We start from the raw sequence: 15,994 nt of genomic DNA, 5'->3' as shown, positions 1-15,994 counted from the left end.
AGCCAGTAAACATTCGAACCGGCACATTAAGCGGAATTCCGTGACCAAAAAGCGTGCCGGAACCGTTCCGAGTTCCGGTTTATTGGTAAATTACAAAATTCCTATCGAAATTTCAACATATTAGTTTTGAGACTATGTTTATGATAGATTTTAATTTCTTACTTTAGTGTTCACTACCACTCAAACTTGATAACCTGTTCGTTGGCACCGTGCCTTACATCTAATATTTGTAGTAGATAATTTGGCTAGATGTAAGAATGATTGATTAGGTTTATGAGGTGCACACAGTTCAATTCTTCTCACCTTTTTAGGTCACTAAGTTTTAAATAGATAGACTAAGTAGTAGACTAAGTTCACCAAATTTATCTAGCAAAACCGTTTAGCTGTAATAATAGTTTTTAGGTTAGAATCCATGATTTACTTTCATCGTTAAGAATTCACTTTTACAACTAGTACCTAATGAATTTCTATGTAAGCCGATCGCTCGTAAGTAGATAAATTCAACTATAAGAAGGTTTAATATTAAGATAGTTTAATAATGTGTAAATAGCAGGATAAATTTTAGCACGCCGTTCGTCACGTCTAGTAATTTTTCACTCAGTCCACCTTTTCTCCTTTACGTCTATTGTTCCCTTGATGTTTGTTTTGGTTGTTTCTTCACTACCTTCGTCCGGGTCGCTGTTGACGTGGGATTTTTTTTTTTCGTGTTGGATGTATTCATCACTGCGACCATTACTTTGATCTATTGTGATATTCTCCGTTTTTATATTGCTTTATCAGTTATGTCGTATCACTATTTTGTGAAGCGACCGACATAGACTGACCAGAAGCATTTTCCCAGCCAGGTATTACATTTCGAATGAAATGTACTACTTTACTGGGACCTGCATTCCAAATATCAAAGGGTTCTGCCAGCCCCTTATCCAGAAAAATACACCTTTTATTGAAGATTGCTGCACAAGAGCATAGCAAGTGTTCAGAGTCTTCCTTTTCTATACCACAGAATCGACACATATCCTCTTGAAGTTTTCCTATTGACGTGGGATGTTCAGCACCGTTACCATCGGGGCGCATCGGGTCCGACGGGCTATTCGACGTAGCGTAACCAACAGTGGTGATGTGCCGGGAAGATTCAAGTCCGTGTTTGCCGACAAGTTCGCGGAGAAGGCCATGATTTGGTAAGAGATTTGAAGTTGTGGCCTGAAAAAACACATCCTCGACGATGCCATCTCAAGTTTACATTGAAAAAGCGTGTATTGTCGTTCATCCGCAAGCATAGGGGTAAAGTCATCTTTTGGTCCGATTTGGCCAGCTGCCACTACTGCAAGGTGGTTCTGGAGTGGTATGCTGCCAACAAGATCGATTTTGTCCCCAAGCTAATGACGCCTCCGAATTGCCCGGAATTTCGACCAATCGTAAAATACTGGGCAATTTCAAAGCAGCGACTTCGACGAAGCGGTGGGGCAGTCAAGGACATCCATCAAATGCGGGCAAAATGGAAGAAATGCGCTGATAACGTGTCCGTTTCCACTGTGCGAGCGCTGATGGGCTCCATCAAGAGGAAGGTTCGAGATTTCGTTCGAACTGGGGAAATGTAACCATCTAATGCTGTAACTTTGAAGTTTTAGTAAAAGTACCTTAAAGCAATCATTAATGGACTTTTTAAATTTATTGAATCACGAATTACAGGTCTTTTTGTGCGTACCAATTTACTTTTAAAGTCTGTTCCATTTAGAATTTGGCCGCACAAAACAGGTTATTTCTCCAAGGGGAAATAAAGTACAAAAACGCTAGAGGTATCAATTTGTAGGATTTTTATTTAGCCTAAAGGGAAGAATGCAACAAAAATTATTCTTCAGCTTTTCGGGTGAATTTCCGATCTTTTCGCGGAATACCTCTCATCATGTCTTACACAGTAGTACTGTCAACCTCATCTACCATCCTTTTCCACCACTTCTCCAAATCAGATGGTGTTTTGATTGTTTTGCCACATTTCTTCAACTTGCGCTTGAGAATTTCCCAAAATTTTTCAATGGGACGAAAGTCTGGTCAATTTGGTGGATTGATACTTTTCTCAATAAAATCGACATTATTCTGCTTATACCATTCTACGACAAAGCGACTGTAATGGTAGCTGGCTAAGTCAGACCAGAACTTTACGGGACCTTCGTGTGATTGAATGAATGGCAAAATTATGCTCTGACGACACTCCTCCTTATAAAGTTATCCATTAGACTGATGCAAAATTTGACTTTTTCGCTCCACAGTGCTTAAATGGTTTCAAATCAGGTCCTGATTAGCCTCCAAAAGTTACAACTCATTTGGTTAGAAACAGACTTCGAACAAACCATTTGAAGTTTACATGTAAATTACTATGGGAAATCTCAACTTTTTGTTCATTGCCTTCTAGTCTTTTTCCATATTTAGCTGCAAAACAGTTCGATAGCTATTCTTATAAAAAAAAATTCTCAGCTACAACTTTGCTGAAGATAGTTTCTATCTGACATAGTAGCCATAATTTTTGTGTCCTATTCAACGTCCCAGAAACACCAATGTTGCCTGCTGAGCAGTTGATTGAGCATGATCATAAGACATCAGCGCATTGAACCATTGATAACTTTCGATCCTTGCATTTAATCAAAAAGTTGCTGAAACCAAATTGTAGCTGGGAAAATTTCCTACAAGTACAGTTGAAAGCTTTTGAAGCAGAACGATATGGTGAATTATTAGATAGACATGAACAAAAATCTTGGTTTTACCACAGTAATTCCCATACAAACTTCAAATGGTTTGTGCCATCTCAGTTTCTAACCAAATGGGTTCAAATTTTGAGAGCTTAGTCAGGATCCGATTTGGAATCGTTTAAGTATTGTGGAGCGAAAATTTCAAATTTTGCATCACTCTATTGTCCATTCATAGTCGCTCCAGTGATGAAAACCTTTGTTTTCTTTCCGCAACTGCTTACCAAATCATCAACTTTCGAGCGAATTTATCTGTAAAGACAAATTTTATTTTATCCGGAGCATCCCCCTTACGTTTAGCAAAGTAAAATTTTTGGCCTGGGATTTGTCCAAAGTCCATTTTTACGTAAGTTTCATCGTCCATCAAAATACATCCGTTATACTTGGTCAGAACTTGCTCGCACAGCTTCCTTGCACGGTTTTTGGCAACCAGGTTTTGTTTCAGCGTCCTGTTGGGATGTTTGTTGGCATGGTACAACCGAAAACCTTCTCGCGCTCAGATTCGCCGAACTGTACTGTGTGAATCCTAATGAAATTTTCACTACTAAATAAATAATTCTTCCGGATCAAAACGCTGTCAATAGTTTCTTGATACGAGAACAAGAGGCGCTACAGTAATTAAAAATAAGCGGCCCAATACTAACTGGAACAGACTTTATTCAGCCTTTAGTAAAATGTTGATTTCATTCAGGTAAAATAGGAACATTAACGGGCCCAGCTGGTTGCCTTGAGGAACTCCATAAGAGGGAAAGAAGGCATAAGAGAGGCAGTCTCCAATCTTGACGAATCCTGAAACGTGGCGGTCTATGACATACGATAGAATGGTTTGAAAAAGTTTGCGTAACACTGTCGTTGTTCTAGTCAGTCCCAAACAAGTGTGTTTAAGACAGTAATAATTTTGTTGTAGTCGGCCTTGTGGAAATCATAACCCACCGTTTCTGCGATATCCTTGAAAACTGGAAGCTTCTAGTCGTTGAAGATTAACTGCAGGGGTGGATGACACGTGTTTCACGGAAGATGATGAAATAACTGAAATGTTTGAAGCAACGTCTTGAAGGCTTACATAAGTCCAACGTTCGACCATATTCGATGAAACAGTGCCTAAATAATTGGGCGAAGGTTTACGATGCTGTAGCTATCTAGCAAGGCATTGGTACACAACGGGAAGACGTTTCCGTGTCTGCTAACAAGAAGCCATTATTTGAAGATTGTCAAATAATTCCGAGAAGATTGAATTCATCACATACAGCAGTATCACATGAAATAGATATAACAGATCGGATGAGAGCATTGTAGAGCAAATCATCACGAATTCGATTCGGAGGGATGTATAGCACCAAGGAATAACTTGTGATCAGCGAGTTTGATTTTCACCCAGACTTGCTCGGCACCAGTCTATTGGAGGCCTTCTATCGAGCAGGCCTACGGTTGAAGGTTGGAAGACCCGCGGCTGTGAGTCTAGGCTGAAATAGACGCGACTGCGCCGGAGGATAGGAGTCTTCGCTAAGGTTTAGTTGTATGCACTCCGGTGTCCAAATCATTGGATTACCATAGCTTGACCCGGAACAAAATTGATATCACAAAAAGCTATCCAAGTTAAGAGCAGGTAAATGCGCCTAATTTCTCGTTGGACTCCTTTGCCCTGTGGTTCGTACGACCTCATTTTCAGCAGTTTTGTGCAAAGCTGCTTTTAACGAGCTTGAACACAGAAGCTGAAAGATTGAAAAGCCAACAAGTGCCTCAACATTCATCACCTCATTTCTCATTCCACTCATAAACCCCATAAAAGTCAGTTTCCCTATCGTACATCGTCATCACCGCCAACCGAGACAAACGATGTTTATTAATATAAACTACTCTTCACCAAATCGATTATTATTTATAACATACATTCTCTGCTTGCCCGAGAACTCCATCTCCGACACAAGTCCCTTCCCTCAAAACTGTCCTTCGAAGATGTCGACGATCATCGCTTTAGCCAAATGCAGCGATTAAATATGATTGTGTAGCCAAACCGAAAGCCATCATCGTCGTCTGCCCATCGTATTGCTACGAAGAAGTTCGATACAGAATTAATGCTCGGCTCGCTCCGTATTAAACGTTTGCATATTAATCACTTTAATGATCGTCATCGTTCAGTCACCCCCACCTTCCAGAATTCCCATCGGCGACGACGACGCACACTTTACTAGAACACTCTGGATGAGGGGGCAAGCCGAGCAAACCCACTACAAGTCAATGGTTTTCGGGAACGAACAGGGGCGGGGGTGGAAGTGAAAAAAGACCAATTTTAAGGCAGAGTACTGCGCCCCGGCAGTGACAAACGGTATCGAATCGAGGTTTTATGATCGTGCGGGAAGTATTCTAAAGGGGGACAATCGATTGCTTTGGTGCCATCATCAGTAGTGGGATACGTTCTAGGCAGGCGGTGAAATGTGGCGCTTGCTTGACTGTGGAACGAGACAAGGAACGTGTTCTATAAAGTCATTACTCATAATGGGTAGTGATTCCAGATATAATTCTATTTTAGAGTCATAAATCATAATGATTTGTTTAAAGCATGGTTTGAACCATGAATGGAAAATATGTTTTTTTTTTTCGATAACACATCCATAAAGGCATATGTGCCAATAATGATGCATGTGTGTGCGTTGTGCCAAATTTTTGAAAATGATTCAGCCCGCTCCCTACGCACTCCATTGGCGTGATCCAGAAATTATTGATGCTCATCCCTCATGTGGCACAGCTGGAGTCCAGTTTGTTATATGTGAGCACAAACATTCAATAAGACACGACCATTATAGCAATATGAGCTAGAAACGGAGTACGAGCACTGAATAAGCGACTCTATCAAGTATGGAGGTCTCTATAAATCATGTCCACGTGCTTTCTGCTTTGACCAAAGCCGCACACTGGCCGGCAGGCCACCAGATTGGACCAATTGCTTGTTCCCATATATTCTCGCCCACCCCCTTTATCCCTATCTCTTTTTCTAACTCCCAGCGAGAATCGACGGCTGTTTTGTGTGCCAGTCAGTGCATATCTTACTCATTCGGTAGGTAAGTGGGTGTTTGAAAGAAAATGTGTTTTTTGGCAAACAGCACTATTCTCACTCTCTATATTCTAAGAAGCACTTCTTTCGCCCTTAGAGTGAATCAGATTTGCCCATTTTAATTGAACTAGTTGCCGGGAAATCACAGCGGCATTTCTTTGATCGAGTGGGGGAGCGCAATGACGCGCGCGCGCCCTCTTCGAAAGTGTTCATCGTGTTGATTTATGACCATCTGATTACAATTAATGAAGCATGATTTATTCGACGCGATCAATAGCAATGTTATGGAAATGTAGTGATAGATCAGAAAGGGGGAAAAAGAATGCAACGCAACTGTAGGAGGAGGAGGGACATGCTAGTTTCGAGACTTACCATATGTTGGGGTGTTTTTGGTTTCTTCACCAAATCAGGTACTTTGAATGTGGTGACCGCTTCGATCACCTCGGCCAGCAGCAGTCCATCACGGCAGTCCGCAGACAGATCCGAGACCTTCTTCTTCGATTTGGCCCGCTCCAGGTAGTAGTTGGCCCAGTCAGTGTAGATCTAGAAAGGGAGAAGGAAGGGAAAGTTATGCGTTAATGTGATTTCATTAAATTGGAAGTTGGGAATATTTAGTGAATGTTTTTAAATTATGTTGCGATAATCTCAATTGAGCTACAGTGACAATCTTTTTTTTCGTATTTTGATGGCAATATCAATTCTAACTTGAAATTTGAACGCCCAATCGAAAAATTTCGGCAATTTTTTTTTTAACCATATTAGGTTCTTTTTAACGTTATAAGATTATTATTATTATAGAGTTGCCAATCCGTTTTAAAGTTGTGTGGTCATTTTGTCGAATATAATTCAATCTTTTAAATTTGTCGAACCTCTTAACGGAATTCCTTTATGAAGTATCCTAAGTAGAATAGGGTTTGAAACTTTCAATTGTTTCGTAGTGTTACCAATAAACGCGGTCAATCCTCAACTGTCTGTATGGGTCATTAGTATTTTTTTTCCGTCATCCGATTGTCATAGTCCTCTTTGTCCAAAGTCACTACTGCATTACCTTTGTCCACTTTGGTATAGAATACCGGCTTTGTTTTTAGTTCTTCGATTTTTCGAATTTCCTCTTTTTCGGTTTTACTAAGTGAATGTCCCTTTCCGTTTTGTATTGTCTCTGAAATAATATTCCTAGCAGTCTCGTGTAATTGAATTTAGGAAGTGTGTGAGTGATTGCAGTCTCCATGTCAACGATGACCTCTTCCACGTCAGGTTTTGAGGAGATCGCATATCCTAATCTCTTGTTGAGAAGTGTCAATTGTTCTTCTGAGAGCTGCTGCGACGAGCGATTTACCACAAAACGTTCGAAGGATTGAACCACAGCTGCGTTAACTGAACTGTGCGATTTCTGGGTTCTCTGCTGTGTTATGTAATTCAAATAGTATTGTTGTGACCTCAGTTTGTTGTTATGTAACTTTTATTTTTATCTTTCCAAACATTCCAACGACTTTGTTTCCAACTTTGAGTAGAGACTCTGAATGCTCACTTTTATAAATTCTGACTCCATCTTACGAACTACTTTTAAGGAGTTGGTGTCTTAACCCTAATCTTATGACTGATAGGTGTTAGATTTAATTTTCGGCATTTCTCAAGAAACGCTGTCTTTCCTTTAACCTTCGATGGATTTTTTTTAGTGATATGTAGGGTAAATTATGGCTTCGGCACCCATTGACTGTTTTCGGCAACCGAAATTGAAACGTTTATTTCACTGTATTTTTCCATCAAAACTCTTCGCTGAATGTATTAAGCCGATTCCTTACCTTTTCAGCTTCAATCTGATTACATTTTTACGACTGTGAATTCCTGTTATACCATATTTTTCTTTAAATGAAATATACATACTACAAAATACGGCTGATTTCGAGTTGCCGATAATAGAACAGCTGGTTAACACGCAGTTTAAATGGAAAGGGTGCCGAAGAAAAAGAGACTGCCGACAATAGTCACTCTCACCTGAGAAGTTTGGAGCGTTGTAAAAACATGTTCAACCCGTTTTGATCAATTCTGTCGATTGGAATTAGTAGAACAGCAAGCAGCAGATAAATGTCAACAAACAAACCTGTCATCTATGTGTGTGACGCTGAGAAATCGCTAATAGAAGGTCGGACGCTGCTTAGATTGACGAGAATACGTAAATTCCCCTACCTATTAGGTTCTGAAAGCTTGGAAGCCATGATCAATCTTTTAAATTTTTAATCCTTTTATGAAGAGCTTTGAGTGTGTTGGTTAATTTCCTTTTAATTCCGTTATAATTGCTTATCTTTTGACAGATACGCGTAGCCATTCAAGTACTAAACACCACTACACTTGATTAGTATATAACTCAGTGGTTTTGAGTACTTGGCACCAGGGTTACCAAAACTACACATAACTCTGTATGTCTACAGATTTTTCAGAGTTTTTTAAACCAATATTCTGTATTCATAGATTACAGATTACTAAGATTTTAACAGATTACACAGATTTTTAAAATATGATCAAACATTTAATAAATTAAACTTGAGATGTTCAATAACAAAACATTATTTTCACGTCAGTGAAATTTTATTATCACAAACTTTTATATCTATGCATGTTTTTTTAGGGAACAAAAAAGAAGAATGAGAATTGTCAGAGGTCTTCTTTTTGGCCAATTTAAGATGCATATATTTTTATCTATTTTTTGTCTCTGTCATAAAAATTGCTCAAACACTTTTCAAATGACATTTTTAGGGATTCAATTTATAAATTATCAACACAGATATCATCACAGTTTTTCTGGCCAAAAACTAAGATGAAAAGATTTTTTTGGAACAAAAACACAGATTTCATTTTGGCAACCCTGCTTGGCACTGATGAAGTCTGCAAGAAGTAGACGAAATACGCGTATCTGTCAAAAGATAAGCAATTATAACGAAATTAAAAGGAAAAAACCAACACACCCAAAGAATATAATTCTCTTGTTAGCCTATTGGATTCTTTTTTTTTTTAAAGCTGTCCCAGTCATTGTCACGTTTCAATACCATTTTTTGCCTTTTTGGGTTAGTTTTGGCGTTGAACGATGGCCTGGAGTCGTTTGTAACCGTTTTTAGACGCTTAGAAAAATTTGAAAGGTACCTAACTACAAATAACTTAACCTACTGTACCATATCCTGATGATCTGTTGATCGGAACACCCACAGCAATCTCTGAACGTTCCAAGCAGAGCGTTCTTCGCTCCTCCAGTGTCTGAAGACCAGCTGGTGTTTTGAGTCCGTGGAGGACTCTTCAAGATTATCCTAAGGATCTTGTTCTGAATCCTTTGCAGGTTGAGATGATGGTGTAACGATCAGGTATTTTGTATAAATTTGTATACGATTTATTAGGTTTAAACTGAATTAAATTTCTTTCTTCTCTTCTATCGGCCAATTTATCTTTCGTGTCTTTAGACTCACGAAAGTACACGATGGGTTTCGGGAAAAGATGGACTTCCGGTCCGTGCGAGTCATTTCCTTCATCTAAGGATTCACAGGCTCGATCATTTCATCCGTGATTTTCCACCAATCCAGAAGTGTGCGCGTTTTTTCGTGTCCGTTAATATAGCGAAAAGTATGCTAATTTAAAGTGGTGTCGAATATTTAATTTAATTAAAGTTTTTTTTCTGTTTGTTCTATAGTTTAGCTAGAAACTAAAGTGTGCGTGAATTAGTTGTGTGCGTTAGGAGATCGTTGCTAAGGAAAAAGGTAATTTGGTGTGATCGAAATGTGATGTTTTGTCCGCGCTCGTGCTAGTGTTCACATTTCTGTGCGATTCTTCTCCCCGTCGGACGGAATTTCTCGGCAATTGCCAACCGGCCGGAAGCGGACAGATCCATAAACACATCGGTCCGAGGAGGCTCGACGGACCTCCACGTGGAAGAGATCGACACGCTCGTCATCAAACACGGCATCAGCGTGTGAAACGCTGAACCACAATTTGCCACCGTCATCAAAGGGGTGACGCTTTCTACGCGGTCATCGAACGCAACACCGTGTGTGTCGAACCCGCCGACAGGCCATAGACTGTGGCCGTTTGCAAAACCCACTTAAGCTGAGTCAACCAAGCTTTTATTTATGTGTGGAGTGTGGCGTCCGGTGAGGGTGCCACGGAGTAGTTATTTTCCAGCCCTAAGGCTGATGTAATTTGAGTCGAGTTTCGTGACGACTTGCCGAAACTCGTGACTCGTCGATTCCACCAAAAGCATGCGCACGTAATTAGACGCTGTAAATCCTTGTCACCAGGAGCACATGCTTAGCGGCGCCGGTGGTGTAGTGGTAAGCGTGATTACCTCTCATCCCAGGAGGCCTGGGCCTCCAGCTTTAATTATTTGAATGTATTTGACATCACTCCGCGTTCGTGTAAGTTTTCGTTGCTCGTCCTCTTGTTGAGTTTAAATGTTGGGAAGTACATTCTACTACCAGATTAGGGAGACGTCTAGCGGCAGGTGACGGGACTGGCCAATGATGAGAAGTTCTCTCTCGTAGAATTTTACGGTATACGTGAGCTATACCGTTTCTCTTGGTGACTTTCTTGAGTGGGGGTATAATAAGGAATTCCCGTTTGGTTGTTGGAAGCTGTCAGGAACGATCCGCAAATCTCTTCTAAGAATTAATGAATCCGGGAAAATTAAAATTGGCCGTGTGGTCTCCCTTGTGGAGTGGTGCAAATGCGTATTCAAGCTGGATCGTCCGGGTTAGCTACAATGGGATTTAACAGAAGCAAGTCGTTTGGTACACTAGTACCACCTGGTAAAGCAATTATCAACTTAATTGTCTAACATCCAATAGGTCTTAACAACCTGAAATGCTTTTCAATCTAATCTAATCTAATCTAATATAACACCAACACAGCCAGTTTATGAAAACATCCTGGAAAATGATAGATATACCTTTATCATTTGTCTTTTCTATTTGGTATATGTAGCAGAGATGCGCAAAAGATATCAAAACGGTTAGGCCTTCTGTGCAGCTTTTAAGGGGCAAGATGATTCAGAAACATCGGGACTGTTTAAGTCAAAGATTTAAGCACAATGCTTCAGAACCCAATAAATGGATGAAACGTGGACATCTCGTACCGTACGATCCGTTGTATTGTTATTTATACATGATTGGTCGTTGGGAGCATCTTGTCTAAACATGTTAAGGGATGCTCTATCTTCCTTTAGTGGTCTGGACATGAGCGAGTAACTCTTGTCCTAGCCCTATATTGTTTGTGGTTATAGCGCCATTACTCGCTTTCTGAAAAGAGATGAAGGAAATGAAAAAAAAAAAAGAGAAAAGACGCATTTCGCGCCAAATCGAATCGAAGCTCGCAGGACCCTCTCAGATTTCACTAAAATTTTCTGGATGTGTAGACTTTGACTAAATAAGCACTTTTGCATACTCAGATTTTCCAAAATTTATCTAGACTAACATTTGAGAAGGGCCAAACTTTTTCTGCCGATTTTTTTCAAAAAAAAAATATTATGGAAAAATGACAAGTCCAACGAAAACATGTTGTATGTATGACTTTTAGGAAATTGACCAAATTATCGAAAAAAAATACTGAAAAAAAAATTCATTTGAGACCTACACTGAAAAAAATTGCTTTTAAAATTTAAAGTCGATTTAAAAAAATGCCACGTTTGATTTGGATGAAACTTTGCCTCAAGATAGGTAATTATGTTTACTACCATCCGTACATGCATCGCGAGATGAGCACTTTTAAGGAAAAAAAGTTTTTCTTACAAAAACTTTTTCATGTCTGAACTGATTTTTTAACGTACCATTTTTACACAAAACTAAACCAGTGAACCCAATGAAGCTCCATTTGTGATTCAATTTTGTCTAATCAGCAACTAATCACTTGGGTTAATCGAGAATTCCATATGAAAAGGGCTTATATCATTAGACAAAAATATAATTGATTATTTTGTCTACTACTGAGGCAAAATCCGATACGCCTATTGCAACTTAGAATTCTTAGCTCAAATTATCCATTAAGAATTAGGTATGAATAAAATTTAAATTGAGATCTTCTTTCGAATCAACAACGATTTGGGAAGTCAACGTATCGCATCATAAATCTATATGCCCTTCTGTTATTTATACCTAAACCATTAACATTATATATCTACCACTTCATTCTACCTATAAGCACTATAAAACTAAGGTTGATTTCATACAAGCAGTAGTCAATCTGATGACGAAAGTTGTGAAGACAAGTTGTAGTAAAATTATTATATGGACCAAAGTAGTAAATCAAGGCTTCTGACATTTCGATGTACTGTTCAGTGGATATGTACTCGGAACGTTGTTTTGTGATATTTTTATCTGTTTGTGCAACTGCCCAGTTATATAATTCTCGTGGATTTGTTATGGTGTTTCCATAATCTCGAGCAAGATTAGCTCTCTTTGCAATTCCCTCGAGAGTGCCACCAATGGCATCACAGGGACCTTTTCCATGAGACGTTGCAAAAAAAAAAGTGCCATTCTGCTTCTAATCCAAGCTTTGACTGAAATCTACACCGACAAGCAAAGTTTTTTTTTTTTTTTTTTTGTATTGTGATGCTGCCCCATCTGACATAAAAGTTATTTTAGAAAAATCTATCGATTGTTTAATAAAATCTATCATTTTTGAGATGAACAACTGAACTGCAACTGTATCGTGAGTCATTACTTCAGATATGATAATAAAGCTAACATTTTCAAGTTTATTGTCTTTCTTATAATAAACTTCAAATGGATGTATTGTTGCTTGAGAATTATTCCAGTGATATCCTTGAGCAGCGTTTTGGATAATGAATGTGGCATATTTAGTCAAGGTCCACACATCCAGAAAGTTTCATTGAAATCTGAGAGGGTGCTGCCAGCTCCGAATACGATTTGGCGCGAAATGCATCAAAAGAAGCTTGTTTTGTGGCCATCTTTAAGAGAAAGTTCACCTCGAGGTTCATCTAACCGAAAACAAAATTTCTTTTTCGGTGCGTTTTTATTTTCCAAAAACGTATCGGGAAAACATATAAAATCCAAGAAAATCAGTTTCCTCTTTAGATTCCTGAGAAAATTCATATGCAAAAACATGTTTTCCGTCTGATCATTAAAATAATTTTTTAATTTTCACTCAGCAAAACCGAATGGTCGCTGTTTCGTGGTTTTTTGAGTCCAACTTTATGCCATGATGACTAGAAAATGTTTTTGCACATGAATCCTCCTTAAAAATCAGAAAAAAAATGTGATGTCTTTAGATTTTCCAATACCTTTACAAAAACTAAAACGTAATTATTTTTCAGAGCCGTGAACTTCCTCAAAACTGGAATCTGTGTGTGTGAGTTTGTGTCTTCACTCCAACTGACCAGAGTTCAACAGTGGAAATAAGGAAAAAATCAAGTCTGCATTATCCATTGATTTTCATTAACACCAGCAATGTCTAGAACCCAACAAACGACTTTTTGTCTCACCGATCTCTCAAAAATTAAATGGTCCAAATAGCAGAGTGTAAGCAGCAGAAACAGACGAGCAGCAACGCCTCTTGCGATAGATGTGCCGCTGGCCGTCTTCGTCCGCCTTCTTTTTCAGCTCGGAAACATAAATACACCGGAACTGCTGCTGGTTTCCGAATCTTCAACATTCAACTGGTCTGAAATATCAGAGGTAACCAAAATCGTAAAAGCACCACTAAACTTCGCAACCCGAAAATTTTACTCTTGAACCGCGCACTAGAAAATACAAATCTCACGACGGAACCGCAAATAACGGAAAACCCGAATCACAGCTCACACGACCAAAATTCCGTTAAAATACTTATGGAAATAGCCTTCAATTTTTATACTCACGCACTTTCTAAAAAAATGTTATCAAGCGCCTTCAACCAAAAATCGAAAAAAAAACGCGACGAAAAATATGACAACTCAAGGGGTTAGTCAGTCAGCACAATGTGCCGAAAATAGATTCTGAACAGTTAGGGCACATTTATCGGCACATTACCGGCACATTTTCGTGTGTATCAGATTATCATTAAAATAAATTGGAAGCACTGCCTGGATTACCATTGACAACGATTATTGAAGTTGCGTGTACGTAAACAAATGTGGATCGAATTCTTTTCGTTAGAAATGTATTAATTAAAATGGATCATTCCAAAAAAGATGTGGTAAGTAACTGACTATTTGTCGGATTGTGATCGATCGAAAGCACATCAAGCTTCCCGTTCATACACGCGATCGCCCGCGAATCACTAGCATTCACACAATACACATTATCGTTCATTACCATAATGGCAACCACCGTCGATCCGGCTGTCCGATCATTCAGCATAGCCTCGTCAATGTCCAAAAAGCCACGTTGCAGAGCCATCATGTCCCCGTACTCCGACCATTTCTTCACAAACGTGTGCAAGTGCTTGCCAGGCATACTGGACACCACCGTGGCCATCGTACCCGGTGAAAAAGGCCATGCCCAGATCATCCTGTAGCGTGAAATCCGGTAGCGCGTGTGTGAGTCAGCTCGATCCTACCTTGTAGTAGTCGTACCGGCAGAAGATATGGAGAGGTAATTCTCCTGCAGCGACATTCAACCGAAAAGTTTGCTCCGGTGTTGATGGGTCGGATCGAAACCCGATTGCTTTTGTTGTCTCCGCCGTTCCTTTACAGCGGATTTGTATCTGTGTATTGTGGCTTATCAGAGCCAATAATTAGAATGAACAAACCCGGTGAACCATGGTACGTACGATTATAGAAAAAAAAGAACGTTTCACTTCCTTGACGAGATTCAAGGCCGACGTTTCCACCACAGGAGCGAATTTCGAAGCGAATTTGTACTTAGTAAATAAACAGCTGTCAGAATCATCATTACAAAAGTATTGTTGCCAGATATACCAGATCAATTTGTACTTGACCACTCATACACTTCAAATACATAAAGGCACAAATCAGGGCACAACTATACTCGTTCGGCACAGTACCGGCACAATGCGGCACACTGTAAACAGCGTTAATCCAAAAGCAGCTGTGCCGAGTGACTGACCCCTTGTGCCAACGGACAAATTTTCACGTCCGTTTAAAAGCAGGGCACACTTCGATCCCCCTCTTAAAAACCTGGAATGCTTTGCCAAAAAACAGCAACCGTCTATCTAGTTGTGATGTTATGTTAAATCGTATACTTCCACTGCCAGGTAAGATAATTCTGAAGTAAGCTGTCCACTTAACAAAAGCTCTTAGTCATCTGAACAACTTGACTGAACACAGCAACCTCTATCTAGTCGTGATGTCGAGCTAAGCAAGGAATTTTAAAACATATGGCACATCAGTGCCACCTGGAGGGGAAGATAGAAAATTTACAGGTACATTGAGCACTGAAAAGTGCTGCTTAAATTTGTTGTAGCTTTAGGTAGTAGTAACACTTCCTTCAGTAAAAAGCAAATAGATCCGCTCTCATTTTTTATTTATTTTTTATCATTTTTTACAACGGGTCAACCCCTAGATTTATGCCATTAGGTGAAAAAACCACTCTCGGAAAATTTCAGCTCATTCGGATGAAACACTGGCGCCTTTGATTTAAAATTTATATGGGAATATTGGTTGAAATGTATGGAGAAATTTTCGTGCATAGAACTGGTTCAGCAGATTAGATTAAGCTCAGAATTTCAGCACACGTAGCTTAAACTATAAGAAGAAATTTTGCTGAAGACAGCATCACGATTCAAGTTAGTACACTCAGGTCTTTTTTACACGGGGGATACGGTCCGTGTAAAAAAAAACCGTGTAAAAAAAAACCTACGAGATTTTGATTTTTCGCATGCTTAAATGTTTTAAAAAAATCGGATTTTGATGCCATTTGTAATTAAAGCATGATATGGTCCATATAGACATATTTAAAAAATTCTGTATTTACACCAAAAATTGTGATTTTTTTTAAAGTATGCCATTCGATTACAAATAGCTTGAAACGGATAATGTGATTGGAATCAAGTCGATAGGTTGTATCGTTGTCGAGAAATCGTTAAAAACGTACCGTGTAAATCGTGGAAAACCGTGTAAAAAAAACCGTGTAAAAAAACCGCGTAAAAAAAAACCGTGTAAAAAAAGACTTCAGTGTATTATGGAGATATTAATTCTTGAATTTATATGTGCATTCTGCTCGTATATCGCAACAAAATACAGGAAGCTTATGCAACGTATCAACTA

The 15,994-nt window shown here is 39.1% G+C and overlaps 1 protein-coding gene across 7 annotated transcripts in view; it reads right to left on the bottom strand.

Moving 5' to 3' along the window:
• Positions 1 to 15,994, bottom strand: part of LOC135714989 (protein sickie-like) — a 511,961-nt gene that overhangs the window by 353,347 nt on the left and 142,620 nt on the right. For all 7 annotated transcript variants that reach the window (XM_065238435.1, XM_065238394.1, XM_065238411.1 and 4 more), the window contains exon 2: positions 6,166 to 6,336. In XM_065238435.1, the coding sequence (XP_065094507.1) occupies positions 6,166 to 6,336 (171 nt within the window). The remainder of the gene's footprint in view (positions 1 to 6,165; positions 6,337 to 15,994) is intronic.

The sequence above is a fragment of the Ochlerotatus camptorhynchus genome, unplaced genomic scaffold (genome assembly GCF_037179485.1).
Source record: "Ochlerotatus camptorhynchus isolate MF236.1 unplaced genomic scaffold, CSIRO-AGI_Acam_v1.1 ptg000045l, whole genome shotgun sequence".
NCBI lineage: Eukaryota > Metazoa > Arthropoda > Insecta > Diptera > Culicidae > Ochlerotatus > Ochlerotatus camptorhynchus.
Note: the sequence above shows the minus strand (reverse complement) of the source record. Positions and strands in the feature narration are given on the sequence as shown.